We start from the raw sequence: 10,921 nt of genomic DNA, 5'->3' as shown, positions 1-10,921 counted from the left end.
TCTATTGAGATCCTCCCCTAAAATGCCCAGCCTTTAAAACCCCTCAAATTCAAGGTCCCAGAGAGTGCTCTCTCCCAGGCGCACACCCATACCTCTCCACTTCTTCATCCCCATAGGCATTTCCTAAACTCTAAGGGACCCCATGAGGCTTGCAACCAGGGCAGCAATGGGCAGCAGCAGTTCGTCCTAGGCAACCCCCATGAGCCCCAAGGCCCTTTTTCTCTGACTTCTTAGGGAGCCAAAGCAGAGCAGCCTAGGATCATTCCCCAAGCTCTTTCTTGTTTCTCTAGCTTTAATAAATGTTCTAGAATTCACCGGGACTCATGTTGTGAAATCTTTCCTGCATGAAGCCAGGAACCCACACACTGTGGGCTGGCCCTAGGCAGACCCCACCAAGGGCAGGTCCCCTTTCTGGTAATAGCTTTATTGCAGTAATCGGGACCCAAATCCATTATATCTCTGAGGTATCCCTGTATATGCAATGGAATATCATTCAGCCATAAAAAATGAGGAAATCCTACCATTTGTGACAATATGGAAGCATTATGATTAGTGAAATGTCAGACTGAGAAAGACAAATACTGTATAATAATCTCACTAATATGTGTAATCTAATTTTTAAAGGCCACATTAGTGGCAGCTGCGGCCCCATTGCCCCTAAGGGCTTCTCCACCTCCCCCTGCTCCTGAGGGGTGATTGGAGTAGCAGCTGCTGCTTGTACCCGCTGCTGGCACTGGCCCCAATTGTTTCACGCCATCAGTGGGTACAAGCGGATCTGGTGCCGTCAGCACATGGGAGTGGTGGGAGTGGGGCTGCTGGCAGACAGGGGACCAGGGGCCATTGCGGGAGGGGCCGGGTGGAGGTGCAAAGGATGGGCTGAGACCCACCCCTGTGCCCACCGCAGCCTTGTGGCCCACAGTTCCTTTCAAGGTGCACAAATTCGTGCACTGGGCCCCTAGTTTAAAAATAATGCTTAAGACAAGACTGGGAAAGGGAACAAACTGTGCTAGTCGGGTCCAAAGCAAGTGTTGTCAAGTAGTTGCAGGATTAACTTTATTTTGAATAGTTCCAAGGGGAAGAAAATTCAGTTACAAGGGGACATGCAAAAATGGAGACAAAATTCAAGGAATAAGGAGCAGTTAAAGCTGGGAGTGTAGGACATCAGCCAAGTAGGGAGCTCCCCATCACTGAAAGTGATCATTGATTTCAGTTAAGTATTAGAAGGAAGCATCAGAATAAATTTAGGTCCTCATCTCTCACTGTGTTGGTTGTTAATGGTTATCTTGCCTCCAATCTGATGTTCTGCTAGTCTCTCATACATTGTGGAGTGTGGGAAGGTGGTGGGCTTGGGTAATGGAGAAAGGGAGGTAGATATTACAGGTAAATAAATGGCAGAGGAAAGGGACAGTTTCTTCCATTCTCATTCCTGGAAGCCTCAGCTCATTAACTCCTACGACTCAGAACTCAAGACTATAATCCTTACATTAATTCTGTTACAGGTACACAGGCTTTTACAGCTGTTCTAGGAACTAATTACCACTAACAGCATTACTCTGGAAAATGTATTCCAGATTTCCAATGACTGAGTTACAGATAACCTTACATAATTAGATCAAAACTACATAAATTTGCAACATTCCCTGTCATCTCCATCTTTTTTTTCCCCTCAACAAAATAGGAAGAATTTATTAGTATCAGGCTCAGTTGATGGCAACCTCTATAATGTCTAACAATTTTAAATTTTAAATTGTCTAACAATTTTTTTAAAAAGCTAATTAGTAGATAAATAACCTAAAGTTTGGACTTTCTAAAATTATCTTCCTCAACCATTGCCAATACAATGCAAGTTGGCATAAAAGGTAAAATTAAGTTTGTAGATATTCTTTGTTCAAACAGAAAAAAGTAAGTGACTTTTAAATAATGGAAAAGATAGCTTAGAATTTCCTTCCCCTCACATGATAGATTCAGTGTAAGGACATTTCAAAATTATCCCCCTGTGATTAGAGTTATCCTTGAACTGTCTAACATTATGGTTTCACCATCCAGGAGGCTATTAAAGCCAGCTGAGTGAGGAGAGAGGCAGTCTCAATGACCAGGAGACAGGAAAGCTGCCATGTCATGACTTTGCTGCCATCAAGCAGACAAGCACCCTAACACACATATAAACCCAGTACCAGCGGTAGAAATTGCAACACAAATATATTTCTCATGCAAAATAGGACAAATGATAAATATTTACATAATACAAATAAAGGGCTGAAATTTAAGCTTTCTTTTTTTGGGTACCATTATGATTATGTGATTTCGATGAGGGTTAACCACATAACTTGCAACTCTGAAAAACCATGATGAAGATAGTAGAAAATGTACTTTGGTAGAAACCCAGATGTGGGAAAGATTACTATGAAACAGAAATGATATAAGTATATTTTCTTATATATACTAAAGTGAAGACCCAAAAATGGTTTGTTGAAGTAGCTATCAACCAGATGTGAAATTATTTTTCTTTTGCTTTGGTTAAAACAGCCTAGGAATGTCAATCAATTTCCCTTCCACTAATAGCATATAAACAGTGACAGGACTACTTTAGGATGGAAAAAACAACTGTTAAGAAATTAAATTAATTTTAAACTAAATTAAGCATTTTACCAATAAATATGTTTCTTAAAAGGTAGCATCTTCATTCTACAATCTTGGGTGCAACATATACACCATTTAAAAAATAAAATTTCTCCCACAGTAGTAATTATAGGTGTTAATGCAGCAAAATATGAAATGCAATTATTTGAATGTCTCTTAAAAAAACACCCTAGCAACCAAAAATAAATTTTAAATGTCAACATTTTTCTAAAATTGTACATTCTAAAATAATTGACTAATGCTTTATTATAGAACATAATTCAAACTATTATTGGTATTTCAATATATTCCTAAATAAATGGTTTAAAAAATTTTCATACACCAAAATTGGAACAGCATTTATAATTCTTACAGCTATGAAAAGGCAATCAACTCTACTTAAAATTGTAGCCAGTGATGAAATATACTTCAAAAACATAAACATTTGGTCTGACACTCTTTAATATTGGTTAACAACAGACTGATGTTTCTTGCTGATGGAAGTTATTTTATTCAATGTGCAAAAAAAAAAAAAAAGTGCAGCTGTCTACTTTCCTTGAAATACGTAAGACCAATACTTCTATACTATTTACACACTTTAAAGATTTTAAATGTATTAATTTAAGTCACGATATTGCATCTCCTTTATGGATAAATCATGTGCTACAGAGAACCCAAAAGTTTGATAACAGTCTGTTACACAAATGTATCTGAGGACACATACCTGTTCTTGTCCTAATTTCAAAATCAATTAAAATTTATTTTGATCTAGGAAACCTTGGAATTATTGCATATGTGAAAACCTTGTCTCTGAGAGCCAGATTCCTATTCACTGTTTTCTAATCCTCTCAGCACTGGTCCACTCCACTAACCCCACTTAATTTCAGAGTGGTGATGCCCCAAATAAGGGGAATGAAGGAACTCAGCCACTAGATCACCAATATCCCTACGGATTTGTTCAGCCTTGGGGACTTGTTACCACATCTCTTGGGTTAGGTATGGTCAATCAAAATGGATGAAAAAACACTTTAGCAAAGCAACCATTCATTATTTGTCCACAAAAACTGTGAAAAAAACAGTGATAGAAAATTAATAAATCAATGCAAACCTAAGACCAGTCTACATTTCCAGGCCTCGTTTTCATACTTGTGCAGTGTTCTTGGTCAACCACCCACCAGTATTTTCTGCATCTACACGAAGTACTTTAAGTTACTAAAAATGCTGTTTTGACCGTAAGTCACATATAATTGTGATTAGGAAATCAATTTACTCAATTATCACTCTGTGCAGTGCGTTCACCAGTGCAGCAAGTGCAGAGAGATACTAAAATTGGAACAGAAGTCTCTCACTTCTGAACTGGACATAGGAGTCCTCAAATTAAAACCATAAAAAAAGAGAAGAGGCAGGACTTACTGGCAACATTAATACTAGACACCAGACAGGACAGTGAAACTGTTTGGTCAGAAACAAGGAACGTTATTTCCTTTAAAATTTTTAAAAATACCTAACCAGGCACTGCCTTAAGTCCAGTGAGTATACAATGTTCCGTAAGTTTTCAGAAAAAATAAAAAATAATAATAATACAGTGACTGGTGTTCATTTATTACAAACAATGCAACCTCAGTCTCCACGGCTCAGGCAAAGTGTTCGCGTCCCATCAACTCTAGCTACAGGCTATTGTTTCCAACTGCTGCTCCGCTTCGGCGGCCATTGCTGCTGCCTGCAACTGTTCTGTCTCGCTTTGGATGGCACTGGGGGTAACCTGCTTCCTTTCACTGTGCATATTGTTCTCGTGCCTTTTCAGATCAGACGCCTTGGCAAATGCCTTGGTGCATGAGCCACACACAAAAGGCTTTTCCCCTCTGTGTCTTCGTTCATGATCTTTGAGGTGGGACTTGTGTTTGAAGGCTTTGTCACACATATGGCATGCAAACGGCCTTTCATTACTGTGAACTCTCTCGTGCTTCTTTAGGTCTGGGGCACGAATAAATGATTTTCCACACACCTCACAACTGTAGGGCTTATACCCTGTGTGGATTTTTAGGTGTTCTTTCAGGTGGGCCTGTGTGGTAAAACCTTTTGTACACATTTCGCAAACAAATGGCCTGTCTGCTGTGTGGAGTTTTTCATGCTTCCTTAATCTGCCTTCGTCAGAAAATGTCTTACCACATGCCTGACAGGCAATCTGCTCCCGATGGTGGCCATAAAGTAAATACTCAAACTTCATGTCACTGGTAGCAGTTGTCCAGCCTGGTGTCTGTTCATCCTTTACTTCACTCATTCCATCATTAAATGTTAAGGCTTGAGGGGTCTGAGACCCCAAATCTTTCGATTCCGAGGCCTCCATGGATTCTACTTCCTGGCCGTAGCAATTTACTTTTCGAACTTCCTCACTCCCCAGTTCTTTCAAGATCGCTTCCTGAACCCTGAGTGTAGTTGTAGGCGACTTGCCATCCTCCTGACTAGGGGGTGTGCCTTCTACAGTGTCATCAGATGGACTGTCATCTTGATCTCCAATTTCCTCCACATCATCATCCTGAGCGTCAGCAGCATCTCCAATGGGGCGATTTATTTTGAGGCAATATTTAGTTTTTGACTGACCATTATTTTCATCAGGACTAGATACATCACGCTTCTGAGAACAGAGTTTATCCAAAAATCGGATACCAAGAATCTGACCTGATGACATCATTAAGTTAACATCTTCTTTTTTCACAGAAATCTTTGCTGTGTACATGTAGTTCAGGACCTCTTCAAATATATCAGAACGAAGAAAATCTATTTCTATTACTGAAGAGCTATCAACCTCAAGCTTCTTAAAAAGCTTTTTAAAGTAGGTGCTGCAGGCGGCAAGAACACATCTATGTGCTCTGAATTTCACATCTTCAACCACAATAGCAATATCACAAAATTCCCCTTCCAGGCGCTGTTCATTTAGTGTTTTCAGAAACAGAGTTTTATGATCATCGTCATTATATTTAATGGTTTCAGACATACTGATGAAAAACTCCTACAAAAAATTTTTAAAAAGAAAGTTGATAATTATGACAATATTTTTCCACATAGAAAATACAGGTAGATTTTCATTTTCTAATCAATTTTTGGTACCTAACGATTTCAGAAAGTCATTAAGAGGGGTTCAAGAGTATGAGTAGGAAAAAACATCCCAACTTAGGGACTTCCAAATTGTTATTTCTATTTATCTTCAGTTTACTAATTATTTGCCTAGTTATAATGATAGCCAACTTTTACTGAGCACATAATACATGCCCGGTATTGTTCTATGTGCTTTCCACCTCTTTACGAATGTAAAGATTAAATAAACTATGAGATAGGTATTACTATCTCCATTTCATAGATGATGTTGGGAGCCTGCCCAATATTGTAGTTATTTAGTGGAGAGCTGGGACTTAAATCCAGGCAATCTAGCTCCAAAACCTGTGCTTCCTGACAAGTAGAGTTAATAAAGGCAAATAACTCAGTTTCAAGGTTTGAAAATAGTTCTGAGGCAAGCATCCATCAGTCATGTATGTTGTATCTAGTCTAATTTCAGAGAAAGATTTAGTAAAATAACTAACAGTGTTCAATGTTCTACTTCCTAGAGAGAAATGACAAGTCACTGTAGCAGAACTACAAAGTTGGAATATTGGAATATTGCCAAAATATTCCATTTGGTGTTGTCTTCTAGCTTTTCCACACCAGTTTTGGGCCACTTCTGAATGAGGGTTAAGGTTTAATACGACCCTCAAAGATGAGCAGTTTCATTCCCTCTAGATGCCAATCTATCTGCCATCCAGACAAAAACGTCATCAAGATGGATGTACGTGACAAGTGCTATAGGTATTTTATAAGCAAAAGTAATTTAAAACTGGCACAAAAGACATCTGTCATAATGTCACAGAAAGTGACCTTTTAATAATGGATTCTATGTTTTCTTTTAAAAATATTGTTTGCCTTTCATTCCACAAGTATAAATGGGGGAGAAAGAGAAGTGCGAACACATTATATGTGTGTGTGTGTGTATACACACACACACACACACACACACACACACACGTGTATATATTTCTTAAAGCAAATACCAAACCATATTTTCAAGATTTAATATCCAAAGTTATAGTTACCATGAACAACTCAGGCTATTGTCTTAATGCTTGAAACACCAAATTCTTCAGATCAGAATAACTGATCAGGGGCGTGCCAGTCCTATAAGAGAAAAGGACACACAAGAATAAGATAGAGTCTTCCTCTACCCCAAATTCTAAATAAGAATGTTTTTTAAAAATAAACTTTCCTTTCTTATCCTGCCACTTGCACATGTACCCATTTTCAGGTTGGGAACAGAGAGGAGGGTGGCTGGCAGCATCAGGTCCGGCTCTGAGCAGACTTGAAGAACAGGGAAGGGCTGCAGCACTTGGAGTGTGGAGGGGCTGTGCGCAGAGTATGCGTTGGAAAGCCACTAAAGAATTTCTCCTCACAGAGACCATTTATAGTGATAGCTACACAGATTATCAGAAAAAGCCAGAAAGTGCCTCTCCCCCCACCATTTCCTGCTAAGTATGTGGCCCTCCACATTTTTGTCTAGGATCATATAGAGAGTATATATATATGTATGTATTTATAAATACAGAGAAAGTTACAGAAGCTCACATACCCAACAGTTAACATTGGAGGAGAGGGAACAGTAGCTGGTTTCTTCTTTCCACACTTCTGTACAATGTAGCACACATCATTTAAGCTACACTGGCCTCTAAGCCTGCATTTGAGAAACCCCAGTGTTTTCACCTGTCTCCCTACAGAGAAGCTCAAAGAATTCCAGCTTTTTATTTTAAAATATATTTTTATTGATTTTAGAGAGGAAGGAAGACGGAGAGAGAGAAACATCAATGAGAGAGAATCACTGATCGGCTACCTCCTACTAGGGACTGAGCCTGCAACCTGGACATGTGCCTTGACTGGAATCGAACCCGGGACCTTTCAGTCCACAGGCCGATGCTCTATCCACTAAGCCAAACCAGGTAGGGCAGAATTCTAGCTTTTTAATTTGAACTCTTACCAGAGGGACTCCATCCTGCACACCAATGTCCTGAAAAATATAAAAAGTTTCTTCTACCGAACAGTGATCACACAGACTTCAACGTGGTAAGACCAAGGGACTGACTGGGCTGCAATAGTCTGACCCCGAAACTGTGGTGCAAGACGCAAACCAAGAGACCCAAGTCCTGAAAACTTGTCCCCTCTACAGAAGAGCCAACACGGCAACCAGTGTGCGGGCTGGGCACAATTAGTTCTAGGGATGCTTCTCACCTTGTTCCTCACATGGAACCTGGCCTGTAGTCACCCCCAGAAGCAAGTGGCCAGGCCAAACTTCCTACCAGGTCACACTCCCTACCGCTGCCTGTAACTATCCTGGGGCTTGTGGGATAAAAGGGCAGGGACTAGGTAGGGAGAGGAGTGGCCGTACCCATCAGTGTGCTGATGCCCCCCCCCCCCTTTTTTTGGCTAGGGTGTTATTTGGCTCTCTCTCTCTCTCTCTTTCTCCTCTCTCCCCACGCCCTCTCCCGACCACCTTTTTTCTATTGAGATGTTCCAATGGCTAAGTTCAGGTGAGTCAAACTGGAAGATACCCATTGCCAGTCGGTGCAGGTGGTGAGCCCTGTAGCCCTAACTGCTCCTCCCTAGCAAAGCTGCCCTTTAATGAAGGTTCTCCAAATCGCTGGCGCGCCAGGCGCCCTGACGGAGCAGGGAGCGGGAGCTCGAGCAAAGCCGAACTTACATAAGTAGCGGCAGCCGCCTCCCTGCCCCTGAACGGCCGCGACAATGGCGGCGCCCGACTTCCCTGTCCAAAGCGCGCAACTTGGAGACGGGGAGATAGAGAACCGAGCGCAAGAGCCATCGAGGAGCCTCCGGGGTTCCTCCAAGCCACGCTCGCACTTCTGTCTGGGAGGTGGGGAGCTGGAGAGGGCCGTTTGTGTTTCTTCCCCAACAAAAGCTCCGGCCTGGGAGCCGGGAGGTGAAGGGGCCCCTTTCCCTTTCATCATCGGGCTTCCCGCGCGGGCGGCAGGCCTCGGCTCTGAGCGCGGGCGGCAGAGCCCGCGGCGGTCCCGGCGGCGGCGAGCGGGAGCGGGCGTGTGGCCGGTCTCCGCAGCCCCGCGCCGCGCCGCGCCCCGTGCCGCCCGCGAGCCCCGAGCTCGCGCCCCGCGCACTCCCCGGCCGGCTCGCGCCGGGCCCTCCCCCGCCCTCCCGCGGCCGGGGGCGGGGGCGGCGCGCGGCCGGCTTCCCGAGCTCGGCGGGCGCACCCGGGAGTGCGAGCGCGAGGGTCCCGGCCCCCTCCGCAGGCAGCGAGGGGGAGGTGCGGCGGGGTCCCCGGCTCGGAGGGGCGGCGCCCGGCGGGCCGCACTCGGCGCCGGGCTCGGGGCCGTCTCCGCCCTCACCGCGGAGGTGCGAGCGAGGACGGCCATGAACTCCGCCGCCAGGCTCGGCGAGCGCGCGCGCGCGGGGCCGCCCGGCTGCGGTCCCAGCCAGCTCGCCGCCTGCGCAGCCCCCAGAACGCCTGGTCCAGCCCCGGCCCACGCCCGTCCCCGCTCGCACCGCGCCGCCGCCGGCCGCCCGCACATCTTGGAGCTGGCTGGTGCCCGGAGCACGGCGAGAGCGCGCTTCCGGGCCGCCCCGCCAGCCGCCCGCCGCCCCCGTGCCCGCCTCGCGGATGGTCCGGGCCCCTTCCGCACCCCCGGCCCGCGCTTACCTGCAGCCTGGCACAGCCACAGACACTCGCCGTGGGCTCCCCACGCTCGCTGCACGCAGGCCGGGGACGGGATGGACGCGGGGCGCGGGGGCACGGTGGGTGGCAGTGTGTTTTGGATTTTTTTTTTTTTAGAGTTTGGGGAGAGGGCGGGGTGGGGGGGAACCGTGCACGTCCCTGATGGTAGCAGCCCTCCTCCAGCACGAGCACAGAATGTCTAGCCGGCCTTGAAAACCCCCACCGGCACCCCCCCTTCCCGTGCATGCGCGGTGCGGGCTAGGGGGAAGGCGCGCCGCCGGCTTGCGCAGGCACGGAACCAGACCGGGCCTCTAAATTGGCGAGCCCGGAAAGGGTTAATCCGGGACCTTGCGACGCTTTCGTTGAAGTCTACGGGGCCGCCCCCGGAGGGCTCTGGCCTGCGCACGCGCGCGCACGCGCGCGACTTGGGGCGCGCGGAGCCCGCGCGCGGGAGAAGGGGAGGGTGGGACAGGGGCGGGGCTTCGGGAGCCGAGGAGCGTATGCACGAGCGCGGCTCCCGGGCACCCGCCCCGCTTGGAGCTCCCGCCTTCCGCTCCGACGAGAGCTCCCGCCGGCTCCCAGCGCCGGGGACGCGGGAAGCCGGCGTTCCCGTGCGTGTGTGTATGCTCGCGCGTGGGGCAGTACAGCCCTCGGGCGCGCGCAGGCCGGCGCTGCGGCTGCGGGCTTCGCCCTGGGCGCCCAGGGGACCGTCGCCCTCCGCGCACTCGGGCAGACACCGAGGCGCGCGCGCCCGGGTGTTGGGTCCTGGCTGTCGTCGCTGCTGCGTTCTGTATATCGGGAAATGGTAGGCGGGCGCTCAATACACGTTTGCAGAACAAATGAAAAAAATGACCTTTCATATGGGTTGTAGAGGTCTATCCCAGTCACCCAGGAGAAAGCGCTCACCCCAAAGCTCTGTATCCAGCCAAGCCCGCGCCCACCTTCCAGCAACTACCCGGACACACGAGGCAAAATTCATGGTGCTGGAGGCCCTAGCGCGCCCAGCAGGGCTGCGCCCGGACCGCATTTCCTTTGCAGCTCCCTCGGAGGGCTCGGAGAACGCAGCGCTATTCTGACATCCAAGTTCCGCGAAGTCATGGCTCCATTGCTGTTGAAACCCTGTGTCCTTCTCCCCCGAGGTGGCGGCTGGGCTGTGCCCGGCACTGAGACCTGGAAGTGCCCCCGGCTCCCACGTTTTCTGCTCACCAAAATACTGGACGCATCTCCTTAGCTTACGCTGCTTTATCACAGTCCTTTTAACAGCGTTTCAGAAAAACACGTGTGATTTAACATGTGAAAATTAGAGTAGGACCTTCCCCCAGGGCTTGCGTGAAGAATACAGAAACGTTGCGAACATTTACGAAATGATGTTATGATTTCTGTATTAAATTCTAAAGAAATTCTATTTGGCCTCAGCTGACTTTGTAATATTAACTGACAAATTTCAATGTTTCACAAGGTGTTTTTATACACATTTTCTTTGATATTCACGGAGGTTAGTAGGTGTATTGAATGATAGAACAGACATATCCTCTTCAAATA

General features: G+C 46.7%; 1 protein-coding gene across 7 annotated transcripts; it reads right to left on the bottom strand.

The window, feature by feature from the left end:
- Positions 1 to 1,039: 1,039 nt before the first annotated feature.
- ZBTB14 (zinc finger and BTB domain containing 14) lies at positions 1,040 to 9,737 on the bottom strand. 7 transcript variants are annotated; one of them, XM_036322679.1, is made up of 5 exons: positions 9,365 to 9,737; positions 7,676 to 7,705; positions 6,914 to 7,049; positions 6,744 to 6,825; positions 1,040 to 5,629 (listed from the first exon to the last, which is right to left on the bottom strand). In XM_036322679.1, exons 4-5 carry the CDS (start codon positions 6,744 to 6,746, stop codon positions 4,283 to 4,285), a joined length of 1,350 nt encoding a protein of 449 aa, XP_036178572.1. In that variant the 5' UTR covers positions 6,747 to 6,825; positions 6,914 to 7,049; positions 7,676 to 7,705; positions 9,365 to 9,737; the 3' UTR covers positions 1,040 to 4,282. The 7 variants fall into 7 exon arrangements, with proteins under 7 accessions (XP_036178572.1, XP_036178571.1, XP_036178570.1 ...); XM_036322678.1 differs by lacking the exon at positions 6,914 to 7,049; XM_036322677.1 differs by lacking the exons at positions 6,914 to 7,049; positions 9,365 to 9,737 and adding an exon at positions 8,396 to 8,533.
- Between the last annotated feature and the right edge of the window lie 1,184 nt (positions 9,738 to 10,921).

Source organism: Myotis myotis, unplaced genomic scaffold, assembly GCF_014108235.1.
Source record: "Myotis myotis isolate mMyoMyo1 unplaced genomic scaffold, mMyoMyo1.p scaffold_m19_p_9, whole genome shotgun sequence".
NCBI lineage: Eukaryota > Metazoa > Chordata > Mammalia > Chiroptera > Vespertilionidae > Myotis > Myotis myotis.
The sequence above is the reverse complement of the archived record's forward strand: the minus strand, read 5'-3'. Positions and strand labels throughout refer to the sequence as shown.